Genomic DNA, 13,677 nt, shown 5'->3' with positions numbered 1-13,677 from the left:
CATCGTGTGGAGTCGCCTTGTTTGGTGTTAGTCTATGAAGATTAGAATCATGTGTGTGTTTTGTTAGTCTACGAAGATTAGAATTAAGTGTGTGTTGTAATTTCTTATTTTGTAAACCACAGCTTTCCCTGAATAAAATAATGTCATAAAATGGTATTTTATGACTACATGCAGTATGGAAGATTCTAGAAACAGATCACCAGCCCAGAAAATTAAATGAAAGTGAAAATAAATGCTATGTCGTAGAGATGCTACATCCTATCCTTTGTACAATAACATAAAGCTTTCATTGTCTTCTTTAGTTACTTTAGCTTAGTTATCTTATTTAAATATCTCTTCATGTCAACAAACTGTTTATTGCTTCTGACTAATCTAATTTTGTTTCAAACCACTGAAAGAAAAATTTTAATGAATTATATGAAGTCATTTCTCTATCTTTGTCCCATAATGTGCATACTAAACTCTACTTGAGAATTTCGTAGTCATACATCGGCACAACTCCGCCAATGTCGATACAGTCAAGTTTAAGCATGTCGCTGCTTCCTGCTGTTTTTATAATTGAGTAAAAATAACATGGGGAAGTATAGTTGTATTATAATACGTATGATTTTGTTTTGATATTTTGTATTTCTTGGTTTATTTTTGCACAAGTATGACCGGCCACCAATAGATTAATGATTTCGCCTTCAATAAAACCAGCATGCTTTGCCATCTGAAAATTTTTTTATATCTTCTAAAAAACTGTGTATTCAAATTCATCACCAAATGATTGTAATGGATTTCAAAGCTCATATCATTTTTAAACTCTACTTTCATGTAATTGTGAAACTCTTACTGTTAAAGTGATAAACAGAGTTGATATTTTATAACAGATTCACTTCAATAGTGATTCTCACTGTAATTTTTTGGAAAACCTAAACATTGGTTTTACTCAATAAATCCTTCGCCGTAATATTATCCAGTTTTACTGTATAGAGCTACAAAAGATACTTTTCAAATAATTTTTTTAACGCTCTATGTATAAATATTTCTTGCAGACGTTTGAGTGAGGCTTTAAGAAGAATATTTTACAGGAAATGATGTCTGCTCCTACACAATGATCGATAAGTTCATTAATAATAGTCAGCAAAAGGTGTTACGTTGCCTGCACTTCTAAAAAAATGAACATTTCTTCGCAAACTAGATGATAATATTATTTGATCTGCGTGGGCTCACATACTCTTCTCATTTTCATCACTTCTTTATCAAATGTTCACAACAATTTATGCATGCAAAAAATCTTGCTTTAAAAAGAATAAACTGTGAAAGCGTAGGTTGCGAATTTGTACATTTTATGTGTAGAGTAAATAGAAATAAAAATATGTTTGACAAATTTCTGACGTTTCAACAACACAAAACACCATTCGCTGCAAAGCAAAAAAAATTCATTTCTATGGTAAATAAAAATATCAATGAAGATTAAAGACAGTTCATGATTACATGACTCTTTTTTGAGATGAACGCGTCAATAACTCTATACAGATAATTCGTACAAAAACTTCAGCATTGTATATAAATTTGGCCATATATTTTCTATATAGTACTGTTCAATATATGGAACATATTGCTATATTAATGATATCATCTTAATAAACTATATACATACAGGTATCTTTTCGATGCTGAACTGAAATGTCTTTTCACAATTCAATCAAGTTCACAAGATCTTGAATAAGCCGTAGCTATATTCAAATAGATCTACTGAGTCTAAAGTATCCATGAGTTTCATCAATACAGTTTTATCAAAGATAAATATTCGAAACGTGCTTCCATGAGTTATGTTATCATGAAAGTTAACTTTAACATTGTACTAGCCAACAATGTTATCATCGATACAGAAACTGATCTAGGAGAAACACACATGGTTGAAAAGGCTACAAGACAGTATCAACAAAAAAATGAATCCATTTCATGCAAAGATAATGTAAACCGGTTCTTTTTTAACGCAAGAAAAATCACAAAGCCTTTAATTTTGATATTGAAATTAGTAAAAGTAAAATATTTACGTGATAAAAACGATGACCTGCATGCATAAGATTATATTTTTCTGTTTAACATCAAATGGCTACAAAAGTTATAACTGAAATGTGGAATAAATGTTCACTCAATTCCAAAGAAATTGATTGGCATGAACTACACTTTGCTTATTTTAACCGAAACATCAATGAAAATCCTTGGCATTTATTTTTTCAATAACGCAATTTAAACAAATAAAAACTCAAAAAATATATACATCAATTAATGCCCATTTTAAAAATTCTAAACAGCGTTCTCTCGTATGTACAAGAATATGTTGCCTTTGCTTACCTTGCTTGTGACTTTCGATTTCGAAGCTGATGCTTTAGTTAGAATTGCAAATGGTCATTTGTGTTAATGCTGTCCCAATCACTTTGAGAAACCATTAACTCATCATCACTCACAATTTCATCACCAGAACAACAAAAATCTTCATTTTCTACGCCTTGTAAATCTTCATCATGATGTAGAAGTTGCATCAGGGAAGCAATGTGACGCGATGCGAGACGGACAATTTCAATACGTGATATCTTTTGATCGACAGACGGCAGTGGTAAAACATTCTTTAAACTAACAAAAGCAGAATTAACCACCTGAAGTCTTCTCCTTTCTCGCTCGTTTGCAAGTCTTCGTTGTTTGCTAATTCCTGTTAACATTTTCTTTCGTCTACGTTTACGTTGCTTTGGTTTTGTGTCTTCTTTGTTTTCTTCTTGAATAGTTCCCACATCAACTTCATCTTTCGTTGAACTATCCATTTATCCTACACACTCTTTCACTTAGTAATACTGAGCTATTATGAGAGAGTTCATGACTAAGACTGTATTTTACATAAACCATTGCCTAACCACAGGGGTTTAAGGCGGGCAAATTCATTTAATGATATGATGTATCGTCATTGTTGAAATGTTTCTTTGTTTATTCAATTATTTTTTTCCGGTTATCAAAACCTGACAGTTAGAAATTATGCTTTATCGTCATTCAATATACGACAAGCTGTTTTCAATTGCTCTACACAGTATAAAACTGCTGCTTGATTCTCGTAGGCTTCAAAAGATACAAATATTCCATAAAATTTTTAACGCCTTCACAGTAATTCCTACATAGGTAGGTGTGAAGGTGTACTGTTCGTTGTTTCAACATCGTTATACTTGGTTGCTTGTTGAGAGAACGTGAGAGAGATTCTTATTCAGTAACAAATTGCTGAAAGAAAAAACATCCAACATCATATATATATGTTTTTTTTTCAAATGTTTAATAATTATAGTTCCAATTGTCATGAAACAATCCTGTTCCTCTTTCGCAGCTATGACAAGTAGTGACCAGACCATATAGCAGTAATTTCGTTAATAAATAATTCTTCTAAATTGTTGTCAGGTACATTGGATTACGAGGAAAGAGGAGACAAAATTACTTGTTGAGAGCACCATTAAGAGAAGCTTGACAATGCGATTCAATTATGTGCTTTTTAAGTAATTTCAAAACACCACAGGCGAGCGCGTCGAAAATGCTGTCGGCAATCTTTTTGTGAAACTATTTTGATCTAATCCTTATATTTTCAATGAACAATGAACAATCACGATCAACTTGCGCCTGTAAGCCGTCTTGTAAATTTTAATTGTCTGCGATAATAGAAAAATAAGTACGTGTTCACGCTAGAATGGTACAAGTATTTCTATATCATATTCTGACGAAAGGTAGTACTACAAAATACAAACAACAACACAATTTTGATCAAAAACATCTTTAAAAACTATGATATTTGTAAATAACAAGCATTTGACAAAAAAAGTATTGACCATCAATTTAATTACGATATTGCCATATTAAACTTGCTCTTTGTATTTACAAACCTGCTGAGATTTTGATTTCTACTGTTCTTTGATTATGAAATTCTACTTGAGCATTACCTAAATTACAATCCAGTATTGCAGTAATGTTTCTATTCAACTGCAATCATTTTGTAAACTTAAGGATAAAATCTATTAAAAAGCTGAAAATACTGAAAGGTTATTTTCATTTTTAAAAATATTATATGATGTATAAATTTGTTTACTCTTTGAATACAATCGTTGAATGATTACTATAAATAATTTATCTTAAGTGATATAATGGACATAGCAAAAATATTTCGCTATGTTCGAAGATAACCGCTAACTTTTGAAATGAAATAAACTGTTTACAATCCTCACATCACTCGGAGCATTCTATAACTATTTAATTCGAAGACATATTACACATATTTACCGACGACGGGAATTTATCATTTGGAGTAAAACAATAGTGTTGGCTGTGATTTATTTTACAAAAATTACTCACCTACTCTTAAAGTTTTTCATTAGTAAAATATTATCGCAAGTTCGTTTCACGCTACTGTGCTATTGGCCAAAATACCATATTGTTGGGTATTATTTATACCAGGGGCAGGTTGCACGAAGCCTGGATAGCGTTATCCATTGGATAGCAAAAATTTTTAAACTTGTAATTAAAAAAGGTGTTGATATGTTTCATACGACAAAAAATTTCTTAAATCTTTGAAACAATGTTTTATTTTCTGTGATTGTTCAGTTCGAATCTTATACTTTTTGCTTTTTAAAGATTTTATAAAAGTTTAAAAAAACTTGCTATCCAGTGCATAAGGCTACATCCAGGCTGTCCTGGCTTCGAACAACCGCCGCCAAATGATTAACAGCCTGCGATCAGGAGGAAATAATAAACTTTGCAGTATGGAGGACAATTTGAAAAAAACTGAGAAGAAAGGTAAGAATTCAATTGAAAAGTTTATCTTTAATGATCCAAGTATTTTTACATCAAACGATTTATAATTGCCTTATATTTGCATTTAATAAATTTCCACACCTTAGTGATGAAGTCATATTTCAGTGAGAAAATAATCACCATTCGATGTGTGTGTGTGTCAGTCAATCTGTGTTTGGTTGAGTCATTTGATAATTAACAATTTAATACGTGAAATTGTCAGCTGAAGTTTTAACTGCTCCATTCATAGGAGGGTTAAAGCGAACTTTATCACGAAAACAAGAGAGAAGACGACTTCGTATTGAAAAAAAATCAAGAAAGCATGTTTATTTTTCAAATTCTCAGAAGGTAAATTCCACTTCTGTAGTCGATTCAAGACAAACTGAGTTCATAACTTTTTTGGTGCAGTAAAAGGTTTTATTTATATATTCAAGATGACAAACATGTCTTTGCTCGCTCTCTGCAATTTTTATCACACAGATATGCTGTAAGTGCATTTAAAAAACATTTTTTACTCATGAGCCAGGAAAGTTAGTATGTCACTTAGACAGCTTGTTAAAGATTTTTATGAAAAATAAATTACTATGCACTTACAGACACTGGGTATTTTTTGCTGTATTATCACAAATTTTTTATTCGGTGAGTTTTATGTATAATATTTTATTCACATATTGTTTTATAAATAAAGGCAGAAAACAAGATAGCAGAACAAGTTGAGAAAAAAACACAAGAAAATGGTCTACAAAAAAAGAAAAGAAAAAGAAAAAACAGAAATAAAACTAAAATTGAGGTACTTGTATTCCATATTTGGTCCATAATCATGCTTACATTGTAGAAAACAGAGTTGTCCACTAAGCAACATAAACATTACTGAAAATTAAAATGTTACCTATAGATTATAAAATGCTTTGCGACCTCTAGGCCTGACGTTTTGACCAGTTTTATATTTTTCATTAAAGGATGACAATTTTTATACTGCAAAACAGCCTAAGACCTCCATTTATGTTAATAACGACGAAGAAGAGATTGAAGAACTAGAAAAAAAACTTAGTCTTAACAAGAAATCTAAAACTCCCAATTCTTTCTTTGATGATGGTCTCGGTGGTATCTTTTATTTATAAATTTCTGTTTTAATGCTTTATTGCATCATAGTAGGTTAATGGTAGGTTTGTGGTACATTAATGGTGGTTTAATGGTAGGTTAGTGGTGGGTAAATAGTAGGTTAATGGTAGGTTGTTGGTAGGTTAATGGTAGGATAGTGGTGGGTTAAGGTAGGTTGTTGGTAGGGTAATGGTAGGTTAGTGGTAGGTTGTTGGTAGGGTAATGGTAGGTTAGTGTTAGGTTAGTGGTAGGTTAGTGGTTAGGTTAGTGGTTAGATTAGTGGTAGGTTAGTGGTTAGGTTAGTGGTTAGATTAGTGGTAGGTTAGTGGGTAGGTTAGTGGTTAGATTAGTGGTTAGATTAGTGGTAGGTTAGTGGTAGGTTAGTGGTTAGGTTAGTGGTTAGATTAGTGGTAGGTTAGTGGTTAGATTAGTGGTTAGATTAGTGGTAGGTTAGTGGTAGGTTAGTGGTAGGTTAGTGGTAGGTTAGCTGTTGGTTAGTCTATATCTTTACATAAATGTTGTGTAAGATTTTAATAAGTTGTCTGAAGGCATATTTTTTAACATTCACAACAAGATATCATTGATATGTGTAATGCCATTGAACATGGCTCTCTGAAGACTCAAATGGACAGTTTCTGTGATGATTTAGAGGAAAACGATGTTGAATTCGAAAGACACAATGAGGCAAATATTTTATAACTTATTTTACTGGTGCCGTACATTTCACGTAGAGAGTGTTATTGTACTGGTGCCGTACATTTCATGTAGAGAGTGTTATTGCAGCTTAATATTTTAAAGTTATTGTCTTTACTATGGTGGTAGCATTTGTTCTGTGCGATGTTTTATAAAAAATCATTATATTATGGAAACAATATTTCTGTTGATTGTTCTTCTTGTTTCTTTTGAATATTTACCTTCAGATCGATTCTTGCAAAGAATTAAATGAATCTGAAGACTTTTCTTTTTGTGGTGATGAAGCAAATGAAGAATTCGGTGATGAATCCGAACCTCCGTCTTCAAATGAAAGTTGTGCAAATTCAGTGAATGATAATGAAATGTATTGTGATGAAAAAACTGTGAATTGTTTGACAGAAAACGAGGCAGAAAAAAGCCAAACAAATTTTGAAGAAGAAAATGGAACAACACGAACGAGGTAAGCACATAAAATTATTGATTGATAAAAGAACCGAAAATTACTATATTCACTGTAAGTTTATTTTTCTTTGTTTATTTTATCAATTCTTCATGACACCTAGAAGTCATCTCGATAAAACCTCATCACCACATGACCAAAACATTGTGTCATAATCGAAGATTCAATTTCTTGTTTGATCTACGTATTTATAAGCTTTTTTTCATTAGTAATGTGGACATTTATGGCGGTGCGACCTCAAAATATGTTCCACCTCATCAAAGACTTCACCTTGAGTCTAAACAAACCAATGAAAGATTAAAGAAACAAATAAAAGGACTTCTTAATCGGTAGGATTAAAGAAAAGGCTGTTGATCGAAAGGATTTCTTGATCTGTATTAAATGTCACTAGTCTAATTGACTTTACTACACTTGCTTATCAGAAATATCTGAAACAGTTTAATCAACTGATTGTCTTTGCATTTAAATTTAGAATAAAGCTTTTTTGTGCTTTGTCACTCGGTGATGTTCGGCAATGTGATTAGTTTGTCTTGTTTCTTTGTAGCTCGTTTGTGTTCAGTCTTATGTTTAAGTTCCTGCCAGTTTCCCTGATATAGGAGGCGTGGCAGTCGGAGCAGTTTATTTTGTAAACTGCACCTTGTCGTTTGTTGGGTTGTTCTTTGTCCTTTATGTTCGTTAGTACTTGTCGTATCGTTGTGATTGGTTTATGTGCGACACGTATGTTGTATGGTCGTAAGATACGCGAGATAGTGTCAGACGTACCTTTGATGTAAGGTATCGTTGCTGTTGTCACTGAGGTGTTCGTTTCGTTGGGCTCGTTGGGTTTGTAAGTGTTGCGTTTGATAAAGTCAGAGTTATAGTTGTTTTTGTCAAAAACACGTTTGAGATAGTTGTTTTCGTTGTGTTCAACGTCCGGTGAATCACATATGATTTAGGATGTAGGATGTGATTTAGGATTGTAAGATGATTGGTCTAGTAGTCGGTCAGTGTGTGTTGGTTTGCGATAAACTGTGGAGCTACAAAGAAACATGACAAAACTAATCACATTGCCGAACATCACCGACTGACAGAGCGCAAAATTGACTTGGACTCGGCATGATAAAGCTTTTGTTAATATGTTTCTTATATCTTGTATTTTAAAATTTTAGTCTGAGTGAATCCAATATATCAACAGTGAGTGGTCAAATTGAACATTTGTATATGACTAACAGCAGAAATGGTTAGTTACAATTTTATGTACAATATAAGGAAAATTTATCAGTTTAAAGATTGAAAATGTTCATTTTGAAATATTTTAGAACTTAATGAAATTTTATCGGATCTTTTAATGGAATCCTGTATCGTCAAGACTGCGATGCCTGATGGGCTATTACGTGAACATGTTATGTTGATTGCTGTTCTCAATTGTCGTGTTGGATCGGAAATTGGTTTGTTGTATACTGTATCGATAATTCTTTTCACAAATAAATAAGTATTTGTAAAATTTTGTTTTTTCTGGAGGACTTTCATTTATTCAACAAAGATAAACTATCCTTGAATTTACGGAAAATGTTGCACATTACAAACTGAAGAAAAAACAATTTTTTGACTGTGTGGAAAAACATATTACCATTTGCGTTCAACTGGTAAATGTTCGGAATTTTTTCGCGTTTGTTTACGTTTCAAACGTCACGTTTGTCAGACGAAACGTTGGGTTTCAACCGGTAAACGTTACGTTTGTTGAAATCGGGGATTGCTACGTTTGTAGCTGCTCTTTCTTATGTTATATGGTCAATTATTAAATTTTACGAATCGCCTGGAGAATGCACATGTAATTTTCAGTTGCTACAGCATTTTATCAATGTAAAATCATATAAACATGTCAATCATATGACCAAAACCTGTTTCAAATTCTTCCTCAAAGGTTAAACATTCTTGAGCAAACGTTGAACATTCTTGTGCAAACGTTGAATATTCCTCAGCAAACGTTAAACATTCTTGAGCAAACGTTGAACATTCTTGTGCAAACGTTGAACATTCTTGAGCAAACGTTGAACATTCTTGTGCAAACGTTGAACATTCTTGTGCAAACGTTGAATATTCCTCAGCAAACGTTAAACATTCCTGAAAAAACGTAAAGCATTCTAAAGCAAAACGTCCAAGCAAAACGTGACGTTTCAAACGTGAACAAACGCGAAAAATTACCAGTTGAACGCGAATGGTTTTGTTGGCAGCATTGTACAAACTCTCTCCATTCTTTTGAAATTTCGATAAAGTGTGCGATTTGGGCCATCTGTGCCGGCCACCTTGCTGAAACGAAACGACATCTTTCTATAATAATAATTAAACGTTAAGTGTTAAAGTCGAAAGAAATTTGTTGTCTGATGATGTATGAGAGAGTGATGATAAAACAAATGATTTTTGTTGTTAGTTTTCACTTTGATTTTTTAACATATTTCTAGGTGCTTATCTTCTTCAGAAACTGGTTATGCAGTTTGATAAATTTCACTCGAATGTTACATCCAGTAGAGAAAGCAAAGAAATCAATAACGTTGTAACGCTTTTGGCATTTTTTTATTGTTTTAAGGTAATGACTGTTTATGTTTGTAAGCATCTCTTTTTTTTTTGAAGATTATTACATTATAGTTTAGACTTACAAGTGTGCCTGCAAATGTACCAATTTCTTAAAATACTTTGTCGAGAAAGTATAGATCTTGCATAATGGCTGGTCTCGCCTTCCAAATGTTATAGTAAAACCCTAGAAACACATTTTCAATGTAAGTTTTGTGCTTCAACGCACTTTTTAATCTTCTTTTTGTGCTTTAGATCGTTGATTGTGTATTAATTTACGATATTTTTCGATCTTTGGTCGATAAATTTGAAGAAACGGACATTGAGTTGTTGTTGTTATTAATACGACGTAAGTTTAATGGTTTGAGTATTTTCTCTCGATATATCAACACAGTTATTTCTAGCTGCTTTATGTATCGAAATTAAATCTTGTTGCGAAATCCTAACATAGATGTCTCAGTTGATGAGCTTGGAGAGCGTTGTCCATTGGATAGTAAATTTCTCAAACTTGTAAAAAGTGGTGTTTGTATTTTCCTTACGACCAAGAAATTTTGTAATCTTGGAAGCAATATTTAATTTCAGTTATTGCTCTGTTCAAACCTTATATTTTTCCTTTTTAAGATGTTTTTTAACCGTTTAAAAATATTTGCTATCCAGGCTTTGTGCAACCGACCCCTGGAGAATACGTAATATATGAGATATTGCATCGGTATTGTCTTTATATTTGTATGATTCTCTTTATCGTGGATTTTATTATTGTTATGTTGTAGACGTTGGAGTTGAACTAAGACGTGAAAATCCTCAATCCTTGAAAGTGAGACTTCGCTTATCAAACATGTTGGAGTAAAACTTTAAATTCACTTTTTTACATGATTTAGTTCCGTTCGTCGTAGTGACCTCACACTTGTCATGTTTTATAGGAAATAATTCTTCAAATCCAAGCGAAATCTGCAGTTAGTTGTAAAATGACCAACAAGTTAGTGATTTGACTGACTTCTGTGACTTATTGTATATGAAATTAGATTTTACAATTTTATAATTGTTATTTTTAAGTTCGAGAACAAGATTCATGTTGGAAACTATGAATGCTTTAAGAAACAACAACATTAGAAAAATTCCAAATTATGATCCTGCACCTGTTGAAAGAGAAAGAAAAATACTGAAAAGTATTACAGGTTTGTTGATCAAAAATATCTTTCTTTAGGTAAACTGCATCAACGTCATTCATTATGAAGTTCTTCATCAGCAAAATGTTCATTAACAATTGTTTTATATGAATCATTGGATAGGTTCAAATGAAAATGCAAGATTAAGTATTCCACTTGAAGATCTTTTATCAGCTGAGAAAAAAGGTAGCATATGTAAAGCATAATTAAAATGTCGTCTTCTGTGCAGGACATAACTGCACAGTGCAAAATGACATTTTTACATCAAAGAAACATGTTCTGTGTTTAAAAAATGACTATTGCGTCGTCTTTATGTTCTTATGTATTTGATAAATAATCACATATGAAATATTACTGCAAAAACAGTTTTATCATATACGTGAACTGATACATTTATTCATACTGTAAAATGCTCTTGTTTTAAATGTTTATGCAGTATGTCATCGTCAATACATAAATAAGGACTCCCCTATTATACCCCTGAATTTCAAGTATAAAACACTCAATAGGTCGATGGTGGATTGTGGGCTCAGCTTGGAATGAGAGAGAAAGAAAAAATTCTTTGAAGGATGGTAAAATAAAGTCATGTCATAATAACATGATAGAAATCTCTCGACAACAAAGAATGAATACAGATATCAGAAGAAATATATTTTGTACAATTATGAGTAGTGAGGTGAATATATTTTATTTTATTTTTTTACTTAAGGAAATTTATGTCATTGTCACCTCCTACCTTCAACTGATTTATGTCACAACCTCGTAAACTCACGAGATAAGAAATGATTTTTGTCACCATTTAGTTGATAGAATAATGTTAGTTTGTCCCCTTTCCTTTTTGCTAAATTTTAAGTAGAAAATTTGTATCTCGTCCAAGCAATGACGTCACTGTAATGTAATGTGTATGTTTCCAGCAAATGTATCCACAACTTCCGTAGGAAAGAAATGTACTGTTGATTTTTTTAAGGATTATATTGATGCGTTTGAAAAATTGATGAGATTGAAATTAAAAGATAAACAAACTAGAGAGATAGTTCGTGTGTTGATGGATTGCTGTTTACAGGTATGTACATTAATGTACAATAATGTATTGATAGTGACCATCTCGTATCATAATTTCATCTTACCATCATCTATTTTGCTTCGCTCCTTATTCATCTTTTGTGTTTTTTTCCACAATTTTTTATTATTTATAGGAACAACCATACAATCCATTTTATTCTTATCTCATTCAGAAATTTTGTGAGTTAAATCGTAGTTTTCAGGTAGGTGTTACGTCGCTATGTGGACAATTTTACTAATGAATTGTGAAAAAGAGGATAAATTAAATTTTTTTTTGTTTATAGATTACTGTCCAGTATTCACTTTGGGATCGCTTCAAAATGGCTGCAGATCTTTCAAATGAAAATCTTTCTAACATGTCATGTCTTCTTGTTCATCTTTTTGGCAAAAAATCACTGTCGTTATCAGTTTTAAAGGTGAGTTTTTTCTTTCATTGCGTTGCAGTTGACTGTAATCTATGGTCATTACAACAATTTATTATTTCATTTGATTTCTTGCTGTTGATGTTGTTACTCATAGCATTGTTTTTATATGATAATTTTTAGGTTGTAGACTTCACTACATTAGATAAAAGAATGGTGCAGTTCTTTACTGAACTGCTTACTCGTCTTTTATTGGACTATCCTCCATCAACAACAAGGTACGCTAAGTATTTTGTGTTAAAAAAGAAGAATTTTGTTAATATAAATTAGTTTTTTATCAACAACAGGCTTGTGACTCATGATTCATTTATATTCTTGGAAATATTCAAAATTATTGCAGTCTTCTATCCCATATTACCACTCTATATATCCACTGCAACCTTTCTTTATCAATTATTAATTCTCAATATCCACTATGATCATGCATTATATATCCTTTGAGTTGCGGCTCTTTGAATTCTTAGAGATGTCTTTTCAAGAATTACGTCAATTTCAAATTTGGACACACTAAAGGAAAGTTTGAAATTATTTATGAAACATTTTATGAAGCCAAAAAAGTTAACATCAGAGATAAAACACAAAACGAGAAAAGAAGACAGAACATTTAAGTTAGAAGAAAGAATTAACATAGCATTTGATGCTTTAACTGGTATTGACATTAGTTAGGTACAATTAAAATAACAATTGTGAACTTCAATGAACTGTCGTGAACATTTTTGTTGTTATGTACATTTATTATCATGATGGGAGCTTAAAAACTTTGCTCAATCCAATATCTTTTTTAGTAGTGCTGACTCCTCATCACGAAATATGTAATGTAATAGAAACGCACTCACCAATTCCCAGATCCATTAACATCCCTAAAACATCATTATTCATTACCATTCCTAAAGCATGATTATCCATTAACATCCCTAAAACATCATTCATTACCATCCCTAAAGCATGATTATCCATTAACATCCCTAAAACATCATTCATTACCATCCCTAAAGCATGATTATCCATTAACATCCCTAAAACATCATTATTCATTACCATCCCTAAAGCATGATTATCCATTTACATCCCTAAAACATCATTATTCATTACCATTCCTAAAGCATGATTATCCATTTACATCCCCCTTTGCTGCTCAAAACATTTAGAAATATATCATTAAAATTTGGAAATAAATCATTAAATATTTCATAAAAGCATAACACGCGCTACTTATAATAAAACGATTAGTCGTTGAATAAAAGCGGCTGTATTTGTTGTCTATAATTGTGGTTATTGTTATGTATTTTAAAAAGAATCAAACGCAATCGCTTCATCTAATTTGGTAAACTTTTCAATAAAGACATTTTCAATTTCTTACGTAATAATACGGCAATTTTAGATGTTTTAATTTTACATTAACAAATTTACTATT

The 13,677-nt window shown here is 31.7% G+C and overlaps 1 protein-coding gene across 2 annotated transcripts; it reads left to right on the top strand.

Moving 5' to 3' along the window:
- Positions 1–4,760: 4,760 nt before the first annotated feature.
- Positions 4,761–12,960, top strand: LOC124452384 (nucleolar MIF4G domain-containing protein 1-like). Of its 2 annotated transcripts, XM_047003020.1 has the most exons (22): positions 4,761–4,812; positions 5,060–5,157; positions 5,498–5,599; positions 5,769–5,913; positions 6,485–6,594; positions 6,831–6,936; positions 7,003–7,063; positions 7,273–7,392; positions 8,212–8,282; positions 8,362–8,490; positions 9,505–9,629; positions 9,869–9,962; positions 10,384–10,427; positions 10,534–10,589; positions 10,667–10,788; positions 10,903–10,965; positions 11,289–11,455; positions 11,747–11,842; positions 11,976–12,044; positions 12,126–12,257; positions 12,387–12,481; positions 12,728–12,960. In XM_047003020.1, exons 1-22 carry the CDS (start codon positions 4,779–4,781, stop codon positions 12,927–12,929), a joined length of 2,241 nt encoding a protein of 746 aa, XP_046858976.1. In that variant the 5' UTR covers positions 4,761–4,778; the 3' UTR covers positions 12,930–12,960. The 2 variants fall into 2 exon arrangements, with proteins under 2 accessions (XP_046858976.1, XP_046858899.1); XM_047002943.1 differs by having other exon boundaries at positions 6,831–7,063.
- Positions 12,961–13,677: the final 717 nt, after the last annotated feature.

This window comes from Xenia sp. Carnegie-2017, unplaced genomic scaffold (assembly GCF_021976095.1).
Source record: "Xenia sp. Carnegie-2017 unplaced genomic scaffold, XeniaSp_v1 HiC_scaffold_1, whole genome shotgun sequence".
NCBI classification, from domain to species: domain Eukaryota; kingdom Metazoa; phylum Cnidaria; class Anthozoa; order Malacalcyonacea; family Xeniidae; genus Xenia; species Xenia sp. Carnegie-2017.
Note: the sequence above shows the minus strand (reverse complement) of the source record. Positions and strands in the feature narration are given on the sequence as shown.

What these genes read in the sequence shown, in the direction of transcription:
- LOC124452384 (XM_047002943.1), top strand. Translation starts at nt 4,779, where the DNA reads ATGGAGGACAATTTGAAAAAAACTGAGAAGAAAG. An exon ending in TGATGGATTGCTGTTTACAG is followed by an intron (nt 11,843 to 11,975) that starts GTATGTACATTA and finishes TATTATTTATAG; the next exon opens with GAACAACCATACAATCCATT. An exon ending in TGTCGTTATCAGTTTTAAAG is followed by an intron (nt 12,258 to 12,386) that starts GTGAGTTTTTTC and finishes GATAATTTTTAG; the next exon opens with GTTGTAGACTTCACTACATT.